The 15427-nt window shown below is 35.7% G+C and overlaps 6 protein-coding genes, 2 long non-coding RNA genes and 5 other non-coding genes across 22 annotated transcripts; 7 read left to right on the forward strand and 6 right to left on the reverse strand.

Moving 5' to 3' along the window:
• Window positions 1–7: 7 nt before the first annotated feature.
• COR413IM1 (COLD REGULATED 314 INNER MEMBRANE 1) lies at window positions 8–1545 on the reverse strand. Its single transcript, NM_102679.6, has 6 exons — window positions 1276–1545; window positions 1055–1192; window positions 814–909; window positions 621–685; window positions 483–552; window positions 8–389 (listed from the first exon to the last, which is right to left on the reverse strand). Exons 1-6 carry the CDS (start codon window positions 1416–1418, stop codon window positions 224–226), a joined length of 678 nt encoding a protein of 225 aa, NP_564328.1. The 5' UTR covers window positions 1419–1545; the 3' UTR covers window positions 8–223.
• A 331-nt stretch (window positions 1546–1876) lies between these two features.
• On the reverse strand, window positions 1877–6509 carry ML5 (MEI2-like protein 5). 3 transcript variants are annotated; one of them, NM_179396.3, is made up of 12 exons: window positions 6260–6509; window positions 5449–5598; window positions 4933–5372; window positions 4677–4835; window positions 4468–4584; window positions 4225–4376; window positions 4054–4142; window positions 3073–3976; window positions 2894–2978; window positions 2746–2814; window positions 2479–2661; window positions 1877–2349 (listed from the first exon to the last, which is right to left on the reverse strand). In NM_179396.3, the coding sequence occupies exons 2-12, from the start codon at window positions 5573–5575 to the stop codon at window positions 2272–2274; spliced, it is 2403 nt and encodes an 800-aa protein (NP_849727.1). In that variant the 5' UTR covers window positions 5576–5598; window positions 6260–6509; the 3' UTR covers window positions 1877–2271. The 3 variants fall into 3 exon arrangements, with proteins under 3 accessions (NP_849727.1, NP_001320501.1, NP_174233.2); NM_001332851.1 differs by having other exon boundaries at window positions 1919–2349; window positions 6017–6509; NM_102680.2 differs by having other exon boundaries at window positions 1919–2349; window positions 5449–5601; window positions 6260–6357.
• Window positions 6510–9628: 3119 nt separating this feature from the next.
• PAI3 (phosphoribosylanthranilate isomerase 3) lies at window positions 9629–11952 on the reverse strand. 7 transcript variants are annotated; one of them, NM_001332855.1, is made up of 6 exons: window positions 11800–11891; window positions 11460–11522; window positions 10971–11335; window positions 10717–10880; window positions 10309–10580; window positions 9705–10209 (listed from the first exon to the last, which is right to left on the reverse strand). In NM_001332855.1, exons 1-5 carry the CDS (start codon window positions 11807–11809, stop codon window positions 10541–10543), a joined length of 642 nt encoding a protein of 213 aa, NP_001322252.1. In that variant the 5' UTR covers window positions 11810–11891; the 3' UTR covers window positions 9705–10209; window positions 10309–10540. The 7 variants fall into 7 exon arrangements, with proteins under 7 accessions (NP_850954.1, NP_001322254.1, NP_174234.3 ...); NM_180623.2 differs by having other exon boundaries at window positions 9629–10580; window positions 11800–11887; NM_001332853.1 differs by having other exon boundaries at window positions 9629–10209; window positions 10309–10880; window positions 11800–11887.
• Window positions 11953–12071: 119 nt separating this feature from the next.
• Window positions 12072–12595, reverse strand: AT1G06227. The gene has a single exon (NR_139040.1). It is a non-coding gene; the product is annotated as an other RNA (long non-coding RNA).
• On the forward strand, window positions 12230–12332 carry AT1G06233. Its single transcript, NR_139041.1, has one exon. It is a non-coding gene; the product is annotated as an other RNA (small nucleolar RNA).
• Window positions 12368–12444, forward strand: AT1G06237. The gene has a single exon (NR_139042.1). It is a non-coding gene; the product is annotated as an other RNA (small nucleolar RNA).
• AT1G06243 lies at window positions 12498–12578 on the forward strand. Its single transcript, NR_139043.1, has one exon. It is a non-coding gene; the product is annotated as an other RNA (small nucleolar RNA).
• AT1G29418 (uncharacterized protein) lies at window positions 12510–13181 on the forward strand. The gene has a single exon (NM_001084154.1): window positions 12757–13181. It carries the CDS (start codon window positions 12765–12767, stop codon window positions 13029–13031), a length of 267 nt encoding a protein of 88 aa, NP_001077623.1. The 5' UTR covers window positions 12757–12764; the 3' UTR covers window positions 13032–13181.
• Window positions 12628–12713, forward strand: AT1G06247. Its single transcript, NR_139044.1, has one exon. It is a non-coding gene; the product is annotated as an other RNA (small nucleolar RNA).
• Window positions 12761–12900, forward strand: AT1G06253. The gene has a single exon (NR_139045.1). It is a non-coding gene; the product is annotated as an other RNA (small nucleolar RNA).
• Window positions 13182–13255: 74 nt separating the features above from the next.
• AT1G29420 (SAUR-like auxin-responsive protein family) lies at window positions 13256–13978 on the reverse strand. 2 transcript variants are annotated; one of them, NM_001332857.1, is made up of 1 exon: window positions 13256–13978. In NM_001332857.1, the coding sequence occupies exon 1, from the start codon at window positions 13905–13907 to the stop codon at window positions 13362–13364; it is 546 nt and encodes a 181-aa protein (NP_001320587.1). In that variant the 5' UTR covers window positions 13908–13978; the 3' UTR covers window positions 13256–13361. The 2 variants fall into 2 exon arrangements, with proteins under 2 accessions (NP_001320587.1, NP_174235.2); NM_102682.4 differs by having other exon boundaries at window positions 13256–13877.
• AT1G06257 lies at window positions 13525–13866 on the forward strand. The gene has a single exon (NR_139046.1). It is a non-coding gene; the product is annotated as an other RNA (long non-coding RNA).
• Window positions 13979–14463: 485 nt separating the features above from the next.
• Window positions 14464–15297, reverse strand: AT1G29430 (SAUR-like auxin-responsive protein family). The gene has a single exon (NM_102683.3). The coding sequence runs from the start codon at window positions 15103–15105 to the stop codon at window positions 14680–14682; it is 426 nt and encodes a 141-aa protein (NP_174236.1). The 5' UTR covers window positions 15106–15297; the 3' UTR covers window positions 14464–14679.
• Window positions 15298–15427: the final 130 nt, after the last annotated feature.

Consider the following 15427-nt stretch of genomic DNA (forward strand, 5'->3'; position numbering starts at 1 on the left):
ATTCCACGTCAGCTTTTAAATATCCCAATCCCATGTCGACCAAAGATTTTAAATGTGTATTGTTTTTACGTTTGTACATGAAAGATCATTTTTATTGCCAGCGAATAGTTGCCAAAAATGTACCAGCATTTCTTAAAGAGCGGATAAATGCAAGCACATCTTTCTTTTTTTTCCTTCACACACATTCTTACACTGATTAACATTTTTGGTCAGGAGCATATAGTTATAGCAACAAAAGGAGCGATACAACTGTGACACCAATAATGGCTACAGTGGCAAGAACTGAACCCTTCTCATATGCTTTCTCCAAGCTCCCTGCTCGTGAGAAATGTTGGAAAGCCAGAAAACCAGATATTGCTATTGCTATGATTGCCCCTTCTTGCTTCCCTCTGCAAGTTTATAATGAAGTCAATGAGTCTCGGCGACTAAAGAAAAGAAAACCTTGATATATATTAAAACATTACATTCTTTAAGATTCTAACCTTATGTTCATGACTTGATATGGCGCCACAATCACCAAGAGTAATGCGATGAATGGAAGCTCAAGTTCACCTATTAATGTATAACTTTAATTAATTAATAACTTGTAATCAACCTACATATTGAAGATGATTACGAACCTGGAAAAGTGAAGAAAAGTCGAGCAATAAGCGCCAAGAATGCTGCCCATACACCATACTCTCCCCTACAAAAATAAAGATACACAAGTTTAAGTTTAATGACTTCAATAGGCTGCTCAAGCATGCAAAAAGAAGAAGAGAGACCCATATATATCACCATGTTAATGAATATATCTCCATGTTAAAAGCTTACTTAATCCAGGCGACGATGCTCGATGGTGCGTGGAGAGCGAATAGTGGAACAACAACTGACTTATGTATACCAGTACCCCTTGCAAGCATCAATGCACTAGAAATGAAACACCATTCAGTATAGCAATTAACTTATGTTATTGACGTTATGATGAAAACAGAGGAAATTACACAATCATCATTAGCATAATTTCACCAGCATTATGTGTTAAGAAAATCACAGTAAATGAGAGAGATCATACAGGCAAGAAATGGTGGAGATCCATTGTAGACTATTGGCAGAAATCGGAGCAGCATAACAGACCACACTCGATCCTCTCTTTCGCCGCTTCTCCACCCTCGTTGATACCGTAGCGGTTCGCTGACGATCACCCGATAACCTAGAAACATTACAAACAAAAAGAGTTACACAAAATGCATGACTCGAAAGAATCCCAAATCCATTGTTTTCACTATACGGTACCTAAGCGGATTGAAGCAAACAGGACTCGTGTGGCGACCTAGACCGGAGAGATCTGAAGGACGAGACCGGAGTTTAAGAGAGAGGAATGGTTTCTGGTGGTGAAGAGAAACGATCCGGGACGATGAGAGACAGAGACTCGCCATGAAATTGTTTAGATTTAGTCACAGTGGTGGAAAGATTGACGGAGTGATCTTTCTGTTAAACGACTATATCACTGCATGAATATATGATCGTTACGTGGACGTGTTGATTTCGTGCTTTAGAGTGGAGCCGAGTTACACGTGATTGGAAAACGAGAGTCGCTCACTATCAATCAAAGAATCTTTGAATCTCCACCGTTGGAATCAACTCCAATTCAAATCCACCCCACTTAGGATACCACGTCAGCTTTACCATATCTAATTCATTGGAACATGACAAAATTTCATGTCGATCATAGATAATTTCACTAGTTTTTTTATTTATATATATTGCAAGTCTTATCATAAAATAATTGTAAAGCTTAACGCAAAATTTCATTGGTACCGACATAACTAATTTCAGTTTCAGATGTATATCTTCATCTTTTCAAATGTTGTGCCTCTGTTTTTTTTTTTTTTTTGCAAGACAGACTTCTGTCCAAAAAATAAGACAAAAAAGACTTGAGAGACAATTCTTTTTTTCTTACTGTACAAATTGCCAAAAGCTTTAACAAGAGTTGTGAGAGTTACAACATAATACCCACATAAAACCGAGTATTCATGGTTTTTTTTTTTACATATACTCCATGGAACCAAAAAACATGAAGAAAGAAAAAAAAAAAAAAAAAACAGAGTAAATACTCGCACAGCTTCTGCATGCAGCATTTAAAACCTGCAATTCGAAAACACACTTCCGCAGGGTCCTGCATGCATCAGTTAACTCTGCCTTTCACCAATATGTACGGTTAAAAATTAGTACTTAGAAAGAAAAAAAACAGCCATTATCACAACATTGAGTCGTCTCTCAACTCCTGTGTCAGCTTCTCTCTCTGCCATCATCATCACTGAGCTGAGAGTCGAGGAGGTCCATATTCTTAGATTCCTCATCAACAACCTATGAAGAACAAGAATACCATAGCTACTTAATCCGAGTAATAAGTCTAAAGATCATCGCTAACTATATTATGCAGTATTAACTTCCATAAGGTTTAGCATTAACTTTCAGACCAAAGAGTAACTTTACCTGTTCAACAGACTCTGGATTGTTGGGAGTGTCGAAGATAATTGGACGACAACGCATATCTTCATTCATCAAGCTTGAGTTCTGAAAATGGGCTATAAGGGCAGATTTTCCTTGTATCCGAGCATATGCCAATGAAGCTACTTTCTCACTGTTGAACTTCTCCCACTTCTTCCCATTAAAAGCCTGCAAATATTGGATGTTTGTTAGTTCACCTTTCGAGTGATCTTAGCTAAAAGTATAAGAAAGAAAGCGGAGAGGGAAGGAAACCTCATAAAATGGAATGATGAGTTCTGGATTGAGCATGTTGATGAATGCATAGCCCACATTGCATTTGTTCTGCAAAACCAAAGATTTATTAACCGCTCGTTGTATCAGTTAGTGATTTTGGAACTTTGAATCTCTAATCAATTTTTACCTTGAAATCAATGGGCAAATAGAGAAAGTTGTAAGTTCCTTGGTTCTTTTCATCGATTGCAGCTAACAACATCTTCGAGGTGTATCTGTTGATATAAAAGAAACTCATTCAGTAATCTGGCTGCATCATATTCCAAGTATATTTCAAGAGAAGTAAAGATAAAGAAAGGAAAAGCTTACTTGTTTGGAATGTTTTTAATCATCAAGGTAGTCCGAGAATCCTCTCCATTAAGAATTTTCTCCAAATCAAGTTGAAACTGTTTCCTGCTCTCAACCTGGTTCGAATTGTTCTCAACTCTACGAGGCCTACCATTTTCATACAAACTGTCAAAGCCAGAGGCGAACCGCCCTGGGTTTAGACCGCTGCTTAAGAACATGGGGCTGAATCTCGGTGAAGACATCATTCTGTAACTTGAAAAACCGTTTTCGGCCATGCTTCCAGAGTTAATGATCCCATTATTTGCCATTTTGGAAGAGAAACTTCCACCGTTGAGACCCATTCCACTCATTCCTTGAAGACCAACAGTGTTCATGAACAAAGCGTCCTTTGAAGACTCTGGGACGAATCCAAAATGCTTTTCTAGAGGAACACCAGATGGTGCAGACCCAACATGGAAGTGATGATGGCTACGACTTTGATTTTGATGCTGATGTGGAAATGGAACAGATCGGTCTACTCGAGTTGAGAAGAGTGGATTCCCAGTGGATGATGTTGACCAAACCGAGGAACTTGAAGGTTCAGAGCGTGCGTTAGGACTTCCCCAGAGAAACTCTGAACCCGACAACGTCTCAATTCCACCTCCATTTGAGATCAAAGGACCTGAAGGAGAGAGATTTCCTGTGTACTTATTATCCATCTTAGGCTCTTGGAATAAATGTGATGACTGTTGGAAGCCGTTGCTACCAATTTGACCCCTGCCAATGGGTGCAAGCTTCGAGCTTGGTCCTTGTGAATTTAGAGCAGAAGCCAAACCAGACAAGTGGCCGTTCCTTGTAGGACTTAAGCCAAAAACAGGTGACCTGCTAAGTACACTTTGAAGCGGACTACCTTCCACGGGACTGTTCAGCGGCCAGTTACCTTGCACTAAATCAAACAGTTTCAGTCTTTGAGGATATTATAAACAAATTTGTTTGAAGAAGAGCATCAAGAAATAGACTCACTTGGGGGAGAGTTTGCCATGGGTGAACCAATCATCGGTAGGTAGTGCAAATCATCGTTCTCAAGATCTTGGTTAAGTTGCAACATCAGGCTAGCAGATCAAATAAATGGTCAGATGTAAGAAATGTAATGGCATTCATTATTCATGTAGCAGATCTAAGAAAGAAAGAAACCTTCGACGAGCTCCTCCAGGGCGACTAGGTTCAACCTTTATACGTTTTCCTGCAATCTCACACCTGTTTAATGCCTTCAATGCTGCTTCAGCACCGCGGACATCATAAAACTCGACGAATTTGTGATGCCTCTTATGTGGTGTTTCTCTTATCTGTTTTTCATGAGGAAAACAGAACTTAATATGGATGTTTTTCTTCCAAACCAGTTCAAAGCTATCAAATAAACAGAATGATATCTATCACCTCTTTGATCTCGCCATGAGCACCAAAAATTCCATGTAAGTCATCATTAGAAATTGAAGGATCCAGGTTAAACACCACTAATGTCCCCTGATTCATATCTTTCTCAGATGGATTATCCTACAAATTACACAGGAAACAGGCTCAATATAAACAAACTAGGGGTGCAACTAAGAATCGATGACATTGTTAACAAAGAGCTATCAGCAAACCTTTGGAATTGAGAAGTGAATGTCCAATTTTCTACGTCTTAATGGCTTATTCTGTAAAGACCTCATAGCCATTCGAGCAGAACGAATGTCATAATAAGATATCATGACAAATCCCCTATGCTTACAAGTGGTATAGAGCGTTCTAATATCACCGTATTGCTGCCACATATCACAAAAAAGTTAACCCATCAGTGTCTGTAGAGTAAGTTTGTTATAAAAAATCCAACAGTGTCAGGTCAAGTTTTGTTGAAGTTACCTCAAAGAGAGCTGTGAGTTCAGAGTCTTCTACATTGCTGTTAATATTCCGGACAAACAATGTTCTCGAGGGATGTTCACCATAAGGATGCTCACCAGCAACTGTTCCTGCACCATTTGGAATATTGAATTGCGGAATTGCATTTCCACCAAGACTTGAAAGTGATAGCCTTGGAGGACCACTCATACTCAAGTTGTCTCGAAAATCAGCGTCAAGTTCCATTCCTCCTCCACTACCAAAAAGATCATAATCATCAGCATCTGGTAACTCCCCCAGGTCAAGATCATCCATCATCCCTGTCAAAAGATCCTCTTCATCAGGGAGCAGGTTTCCAATGGAATGAGATTCAAAGTCATCAGCACTTTCGTTAAACTTGTTTGTGCGAGAAACAGCCGTATCGTCTATCAGTGAGAAACCATCTCTGTTATCACTCAATTGCACTGCAAAAGAAGTAAAACTTGTCAGCAAAAGAGAGAAGAAAGCCATATATAAACGAGTAAGGGATTCGGTTAATACGTTTTCCACGGGGGAAAACAGGTAAAGAACTGGAGAACAAAGTAGCATCACTGGAGGGATGATGGTGACGACCAAAACCAGGGAGAATCCCCCAAGCTCCAGCTTCTGCTTCATGTGGAATATCCATTCTAGCAACTTCTTTCTTTTGATCTGCTTTGCAAAATTAAAAGAGAATAAACGCATTAGCTCACATTTATAATAATCACATGTAAAATCTTCACAGGTCAGATAAACTTTGAGAATCGAGATACAAGAGTAGACAACACATTTGAAATCTCAAGTCATGTGCTGAAAAATTAACATGCAAGCAAGAAACCATAACCTAAAACCAACAAAAAAGCTTGATCAATACAAAACCACAAGTTTTGATCAAACAAAAGTCGTGAAAGTAATCTTTTTTTTTCGAAAGTCTAAAAGTTGAGCATTTGACTAACACAATAGTCAAATGATGAAGCTTTAACTCAATTAACATCAAAATTAAGAAGATCGTTGAACAAATAACATGATTAAACTCATTAAGAAGATCAAACCAACACAGAACTAGGTTACTAGGTAAAAAGAAACTAACCCAATTTACTTCTTATAATCTCCGATCATCAAAAAGCTGAAAACTTTCAGAGACACTATTGATCGAAATCGCCGACATAACAAAAGAGAAGAAACCCTTTAAGAAGGGGTTTTAGACTTTAGACAAAAACCCAGAAAAAAAGTTGAAAATTTTCAGTAGAAAACCCAATCAATTGAAGAAGAAAAACATGAAAAACCCAGAAATCAAAATTTGTTGCGAAAGTGAGGAGGTAAGAGTAAATACCTGAAATGTGCAGTTACCAACACCGACGATGATCACGATACAAAGCACGAAGAGCAAAAGAGAGAATCTCTACCAACCAAAATAAAATTAAAATTGAGAAGAAAAAAAAAAGAGAAGAAGGAAGAAAAATTGAACTTGTCTCTTTATTTTTTAATTTTGAGGGTTTAATAGAGAGAGAGAAGAAACAATAATGGTGGAGAAAAAAAAATATCAGAGAAGACAAGAAAGGATGAGAATGATTGATGTGGCTAAAGAGGTTTTTTCTTAACTGTATTTAAATACATTTTTGAGTCCGACGATTTCGACACTTTTTATTTTATTTTTTTAAACCTATGATTTTGACACTTCCGTGTTTATCTCTGTTATATCATCATCTACAGTTGTAACTATCCCATTAATATGTTAAGATTTTATGAAATCAAAAGTTTATTTGAGTCAAGAGTATCTTTACTAATTACTATGCATTTTTTGACATACACATTTATTATCAGCTAGTGTCATCTAATGCATGGGATAGTGGATATACCAACTAAAAATATTCAGATTCTTTTGAGAGGTACAATGTATCCATACGGAATTGTAATCTTTGTTCGCATTTTACATATTTTAAAAAGAAAAATGAATTTAGATGAATTTTCAAAAGAGTTTATCCATAAGATTAGGAAATAATTGGAAAAAGAGAGTAAGGAAAACCGTGAGCTTTTTGTTTTGAGCAAACACATGGTAATATCGTTAGGCACACTATTGGTAATATAGAGTTGATTTTTAGTAATGTCTTCTGTTTGTTATTGTTAGCATAATAATGTCGATAGTTAAAATACTATTGTATTTATGAATGAGATATTTTAAAAATAATTGGGTAATTTTCTGCGCTATGCGAGCAGAAAATATGTTACGTCAAAAGCAAATTTTTATGAAAAAATGATGTAAGAAAAAAATTTGGTTTACGAAAAAATATATTAAATAAAAAGAAAATCAAATTTATTTAATAAATAATATGAAAAGATATTTAAAATTATATATTTGTATTTATGAATGAGATATTTTAATATCTTTCAAATTAATAATGTTGACTAACAAAGACAGCATATAGTTTATGGTTTTAGGTATATATTTTGATATTTTCCAAACGAGAAAAAACTATAAAATTTGACAGCAATGTATCTTAATATTTTGTAAAGTATACAATTGTGATGGCTTTAGAAAGTTTCAACTTTCAGTCATACCCATAAATTCTTCGTAGCTTCTTACACTATCTGAAACATTTTTTTTTTTTACTTAATCAAATTGGATAAAAACGGAGCCAATATGTTGCTTAATTGACTGAGTATCATCCAAATGAAGTGAATACGTTGTTGTCGAATAATGGATGGTCAGGCACATATAGTCAACGACTCAACCCCATATAAAAAGTTTAGTTTAATTGTAATCTCTTACAGAAATTTAAAACAATCTTAGTTAATCAAATTACGCGGCACTGATCTTACGCCATACGGAATCATCAAGTAGACCAATATTTGACCAAAGAATAATGCAACATCTTTAAGATGTTAGTTGGTAATATGAATTTATTTCAAAAATACTCTATTGTATGTATTTAGTTTATTATTTTCCCCCCATCTATCTCATATCAATGATTGAAATAAATTCATCTTTTATTTCATAGTATCGAGCGTACATACATGACAAATTATTTGCCGGGAGGTCGGAAAAGTCGAAGAAAAGATTTATCAAAAGTGTCCTGGATAATGTTTCATATTCAAAAATACCTATCTTCCCATAACAATTAATTGAGATGTCAAGTCATCGTCCACACAAGGAAAATAATGCAGCCTTATATGTATCTATACTTGAGGATCTATAAATTAAAACGAATTAGTTGCTTAATACTAATATATACGGATTTGAATGATCCATGACTTTTAGAAATGTTAAAGAGAAATAAAACATTCTATATTCGTTTATAAAATTAAAAATATAACATACAAAATTACTAGTGAATTTCTGTACGAAACAATGAAATAATGACTAGACCGAGTCAGCATGAGTAGTTTATTATAGAAGTAAACAATAGATAATTAAAATTTGCAAAGAAGTTAAGAAATACCACACTTCATCATATAACTGGACCCTCTAATTATTTTATTTATTCTTTATTGCTAGTTTTATTTCTTCACGTTAGAGCTATAATATAGTACACAATACAAAAAGAAAAAATTAAGGTGTTAACATCATAGGCTCACTTGGATTAAGATCATAGACTTTTTTTTTTTTTTTTTTTTAAAGTAATTAATCTACAGTTTCTACTTTCTAGTCTTATTGCTTTACGGTTTGTGTGATGTTTTAAAAATAGGATATTGCGAAGCCACGTCAAGATAATCTTGAAGCATATGCCATAATGCTACTATGAATATTAATTAGGGCTGCGATAGATGATATATCTTTAGAGATAAACAATTAAACTCAAATTAGTGTTTATAAGAATTCTGAATAGTAGAAATTATACAAGTCCTGCTTTTACAAGTGGTACGGATTGTTTTTTATTGGACAAAAGAAAAAAATGATTGTAAACGGCAGTGGTGACTGATTCAATACTATTACAAAATTATATAGAACTGAACTCAATTATGTCCAAATTTGACATGGTCGTTCAGATAATATACCCTTTTTTATGTGGCTGAAACAAAAAAAAAATGTGAAAACGATGAAAAGATAATAATACTTGTAAAATTTGGTGTGACGTAAATAAAGAGGCATATAAAACCGAATTATTTGTACTTTTCTTTGTATATATAATTACATATTTGAAAATTTAGATATTAATTTCTTGAAAAGCTAATTAGAGCATTGACTTAAAACTCATGGTTGGAGATAATAGTCCTTCCCACATGTGACAGTTGCGTACGGTCGTTACTAGTAGATGTGTTCACAAAGGAGTTGGTTTCTTTCTTCGATTCAGTTTTTACTTTCTAGCATGTAAGAATTGTATTATTTTCGTTTTTGTGTTATAAGAGTTATCGATAGTAAACTTGAGGTGTACATGTTACTAGAAAATTAGCTCAATTGTAAAGAAAATTAACAAATGTTAGTACAATAGAAACGTACACAATATTGGTTTGATGAGGCAAAACAAAACCGATATGGTTTGGTATAAACAAAGTCGTTGTCTGAAGGACGTCGAGTGTAAAGTTAAAAGACGTGCGTTTGCTTTGCGTCATAGAATACCCAAATCCTTATTATCCAATGTTTCCTTTTTCTTAGGGTTCTAAATGCTTACGCAAACTATATACATCACACATTTGTACTTATAAAATTGAGTTATTAATTACTTTATATCGTACGTTGGTTTCAAAACTGTTGCTGGACCCAGAAAAACAAAAACAAAAGAGGACTAAGAAGAAGCAAGAACTCTAAACTCCATATCACACTCTGTCCTTTTGCAAACTTATTAAACTATAATTATATATAGAGACGCAATTGTACACATGAAAAGTTCAGAATATAAAACTTCCTAGTAAGAACACATACACACAAACAATGTCACAAGCATCCAATTGACGGATGCAGAGTTTAAACAGCAGACATTTCTTCCAAATTGCCTTACATGTGTTTATTGTGTAAACTACTTACAGATTCTACACGAGCTAAATCAAAATTCAGTGATACACGCGACCAGTAAAGATGCGAGCAAACTCAGAATCTGCACCTTTATTTTGCAAGAGAGAGGAAGACAGCAACGGAGACAGATATTAGGAAACAGAGATCACTTCTTGAGGAGCAAAGCACTGCACTGAGCCATGATCTTTGAGGCTCTTGTGATTGAGTTTGTCATGTAAAAATTCTCAACCACGGGTTTGAAAGGTGTTGTGTCTATTGTCTCATTGGACTCTGGCTTCAAGGAAGGGCCAAAAGCAGCTGCCTCTCGCTCGTCTGTGTGGACTAGGTTTGGACTGATGAAGCAACCCAACATTTTAATTTAAACCTTTATTACTGATGAAAAGAGAGTGCATTATTTTGATGCTCGAAACTATAGTTACAAGACAAATTACCTTGGCTTATATTGCAAGCCATTAGTAGTGTACAGATCGAACTGCAGTTATGAAGGAACTTATCTTAGACTTATCCTTCTGGATGCCGTCTATGCCGCAAATACCACTGCTAACATCAATTCCATCAGGTTGAAGGATAGAAAGAGCTTCTGAAACATTTGTTGGATTGATTCCCCCAGCTAAGAGCCACCCATTTCTGCTTCTGACGGAAGGTAACTTGAATTGAGCCCAGTTAAATCCTTTTCCACAGCAGAAAATTGTTATGATTGAACCTATCACACTCTTGATATTTCAGTCACTTGTGAAAGACAAACGGTTTCATGGACTAGAGTGATTGTGTAACTCGTTCCTCGAAGGAATACATTACAATGAGACAGTGCGAAGAAACTTAAAAGTTGATCTAGGTACCTCCCACCCGTTGCACTATCCACAAGAATCCAATCAGCGAGATGACCATCCTCTTCAGGAACTACATTCAGGAGCTTTCCATCCTCATTTGCATTAAGGACATATATGACTTTCCTTTCCCGTACTAACCTCGAGAAAGCAGCACGTGAACTATTACCATGAAGCTGTAAGAAACCATAACCATCAACCGTTAATAAAGCTGAGAAAATCACTTTGGTGAGAGCAAAATAAAAATCGATAAGAATGTAGAGAACCTGCACAAGCTCAAGGTCAGAGGAATCAGCTGCTCTGAGTATCGTGTTCTCATCATCTTCAACAAAAACACCAACAGGTTTGGCCCCACCTTCCCTGGCCACTTGGGAAATATCCTTTGCAACAGAAAGAGAAATGGATCGTTTTGAATGTGGCCAAATAATCATCCCAATGAAATCAGCACCAGCCTCAACTGCCATAGCTGCATCTCTGGCTGATGTGATGCCACACATCTTAACCAAAGGTCTATCCTTTCCTCTGTCATCATCCTTAGGAGCTACATTCTCTGTGCTGGAAACACTGCAGCTCAATTTCCTGTTCTGAGCATACCCGACACTTGAAAAAGACACCTTTCGATTGCTTAAACCTGAGCATATCCAGTAAGAAACAAGAGATCAGTGGCAAGATTCAGCAATATACCGGAAACAAAGAGAACCACACACACAAATTCTAGTGAAATCTCAATAAAACCAAAAGCCAAGAAAAGTAACCAGATTTGGAGGTTTTGGAGAAATTCAGAGCTCTAGGATGGAGGTGGAGATCAGAGGATATTCCTGAGGAAAAGAAGAAAGCTTGTTTCATCAACTGATCTTAGAATAAAGCTTACTATTAAGAAAACAACACAAGCTCTGAATTTTACAAGACAACCAAGTTTCCTATTAGTACAAGAAGATGACATTGACAAGCAAAACAATATAATAGAAAAGTGGATCATCACTAAAGCAGGATTGATAGCAGCGGAATTCACAACTAGAAAACTCTATTTAAGCTCTTTGAGTAAATACATGGAACAAGTTATCTGCATTTCTATCCCCAGAAAGAAAATAATACCTGTAGACATCTCAATTTGACACTGTTGGAAATCTCAGATGATATCGGATTTTCTCCCGTCGATGAAATGAGACGAGAGAGGGTCAGCTGAGTTTTTGTTTTTGTACAACAAATGGTTTTGTACAACAGAGGAAGAGAGACGATCGAATTATGGGCCTTTTGGATTTTATTTGGATATAAATTGGGCCTATAATAAACTAGGCCCATATATAAAGCGGTGGGAAGAGAGAAACCCTAAAAACCTAAGGAGTCTTCTGCTTCTATATAAAGCCTAAACCCTAACCTCCTCTTCATCCAATAAATTATCGACGGCCAAATAAAGTTTTGATTTTTATCTCTCATTCGGTAGATTTAGTGAATTAGGTGTTGTTGGTGTCTATGCTTCTTCGTATAGCTTAGATTTTGTTATTTTCGTAATTCGTTTAATGTTTTTGAGGAAAGTGATGATATGAAATTGTCGCCCCAGGCTTAATCTGCATCCATTACGATGGTTGTAACATGGTGATTGACTATTTTTGTCTGATTCTCTCAAATCGTTTATTATGATTCTGTTATAATGGTTGTGTATGGATATGATGAAATGGCAATAATGTTTTGTGACACCCAGTCTGATCTTCGTGATTGATTTGCCATATTTTCTGATCCTAATTCTTCTTCAGTTTTGTGAATTTTGATTCAAAGTTTTGATCTTTGAAAGGGAGGAATGAGGATGTAATTCCATACGTCTGCAAATCTGAAATACAGTGTTGATACAATGACATGCACTACCATCTGACCTCTGTTTTCTTGTTTTTGTTTTTGTTTTCAATACCCTTTTGTTAGTTGTCTGCAATCAGTGATGAAATTATGTCAAATTCAATGATTATACAATGATTATTATAATCACTAGATCACCATCTTTCGGCTGAGATTGCTGTTTCTTCTTTTTTGGAATTATTGTTTGTGTTATTGTTGACGATTTGCCTATGGTATCTGATGTCCAAAGTTTGATAATTGTGTTTGGACATTTCGTTTTTCTTAGGCAGAAAGTGATTTCAGGCTTTGCGACACTGTTAGCTTATCACATAAGCTACCTGTTACTTTTAATACCTGGTTACATCTATATATCAATCTTTGGTTTGGTTTGGGTTTTAACATCATTGCTCCTTTTGTTTTTCGTATCATCTTGTGTTTTTATGTGGTCTTGTGCAGGATTTGTTGGCTTGTTCTCTTGGTGTAGGATTGGCTTCTAATGCGGATGATATGCTTACTACGAGCAACTTCAATCGGTCTCAAGAATCAAAATTGTCTGTTGTTTAATGTTGTATTTGATGGACGAATCTAGTCTTCTAAGACTATGTAATGTAATCTCTTAACCCAATAAAGAAAATTATCAACTTAGCAATATTCATTGTCTAACTTATTTTCATAAAATGGCAAAGATACTGAAGTTGATTTCCAGATGATGAGACACTCTAAAAGAGAGACAAACATGATATCTTGTATTTCTGTAATGATCTGACTAATCTAATAATACAGTAGAATCATTACAAACAAAGAAGAAATGGCTTGATTTTGATTCTCTAAAATACAAGCCGAGTACTACTATGTTCTTGAAGTTGAAAAGAGCATGGTAAAGAACATCTAGTACTAGAGATTGACGTTATAAGAGCCTTTTCTGTGTCTCCATCCATTCGTCTTTGGACCAATCTGATGAGATACTCCAAGAAAACCGAATCGAATGGCAATGTGATTGGTCCTTCCGTGGGGATGCCAAACTCTTCTTCGGATATCTTCAAGAGCTCTTGGATAACAGAGTTGCTCAGATAACTTATTGGAAAAGCAAAGCGGATTCTATCGGATGTGTAAACCACAAAACAGCCCTTCTCTGCAGCGGTTGAGCTGCTAGTAGTATCAGTTGATCTATGAAAAGAGATTCTTTTCCTTCTTAAGGCAGCTCTCTGTTGCCATTTCTTGGCCATCTTCAAGAGCTTCTTTGTGTTCATCATTATATTTAGGGAAAAGCTGTTTAAGATTGGAAAGAGGAAGAGATGTGCAAATTGTGTTGTATAACGTAACTCTTTGAATGCAAGTTGTGGTTGATGAAGAATCCAATAGGCTTGTTGCATGATATATATAAGGAGAAACTATTAGAGTTTAGATTCACTTAAGAGAAACCACACCAGACATAAGACATGCGTCTGTCTTTGTCTTTGTTTTATATGTGATGATCATAAGGGGTCCCTAAGTTGTAACCAATCTTGTCTACTCACAACATGTGGATTAGAAACCTCTCCTGAAAATACTTGACCATGTGGATTTAGGTATGAGTCACTTATACAATAGTATTACTATTAAATTTAGACACAGACATGTGCAAGTGAATGAAAGATGCAGAACTTGTAGACCCTTTGACGTTTACAGAGAAGTTAGAACCCTAAACTTACAGAAAATTCAATGGTTGTTAATAGCTCTCTAGATGAGTGAAAAAGTTTCATCAAGTTAATATTTTGTAGAATAATTGGAACCTTCTTTGAACATACAAGCAAGTGTTCTCTTTTCTCTTCTCACTGTGACAGATTAAGTAAGTTCAAATTATAAGAACATCTCTTGTTCTTGTGCAATCTTCTGTGCCTTAACAGAGATTCATATGGACATACGATGATTCATAGTGAAGTACAGTATATTTCATTAATATGGCTTGAGTATTCAGAGATTTATATGAAACTGTCAGAACAAGTGATTTTTGAAGTTGGGATAAAGTTTCCATTTATATGGAAGGTCATTTTTGAATTTTTATGAGACAACTTAAATGAGAGACCAAATAAGAATAGTTTGTATTCTGAAACAATTAAGCTGTCTAATCTATAAACTCTACAAAATACAGAAATTTGCGAAACTCTAAAACACAAGCAACTGTTGAGTAGCACTACAATGTTGTTGTGGTTGAAAAGAGCTTCTAGCACTTGAGATTGACAATAACAGAGCCTTTTCTGTATCTTCATCCATTCGTCTTTGGATCAGATTGATGAGATACTCTAAAAAGGCCGAATCGAATGGCAATGTGATTGGTCCTTCCGTCGGGAGACCGAACTCTTCTTCAGATATTTTCAAGAGCTCTTGGACAATAGTGTTGCTTAGGTAACTTAAGGGAAATGAAAAACGGATCTTATCAGCCGTGTAAACCACGAAACAACCCTTTTCTACAGCTGTTTGGCTGCTAGTAGTAATACTTGATCTCTGAAATGAAATTCTTTTTCTCTTGAGGGCTGCTCTTTGTTGCCATTTCTTGGCCAACTTCATGAGCTTCTTTGCGTTTATCATCATTTTCAGGGAGAGTTAAAGCTTGAGATTGGAAAGCAAGGTGGAGAAGGAAAGAGATAAGATTGGTGAGTTCTGTTTGTATAGATCTCTTTGAATAAAAGTTCTGGTTGATGAGGAATACCAATAAGCTTTGTTTCATTATATAGAAGGAGAAACTATTAGGTTAAGACAAGCTCCTGAGCAATCCAACCAGACACAACACATGATTATGTTTCTAATCTATGGTCCCAAGTTGGTAATCAATTATGTCTGCATTCAACTAGTGGACTATAGATAACTTGTGGTTAGAAGACATGATCATGTGGGTATAAATTTCCTATATGGA

This window comes from Arabidopsis thaliana (genome assembly GCF_000001735.4).
Source record: "Arabidopsis thaliana chromosome 1 sequence".
In the NCBI taxonomy this organism is placed as follows: Eukaryota; Viridiplantae; Streptophyta; class Magnoliopsida; order Brassicales; family Brassicaceae; genus Arabidopsis; species Arabidopsis thaliana.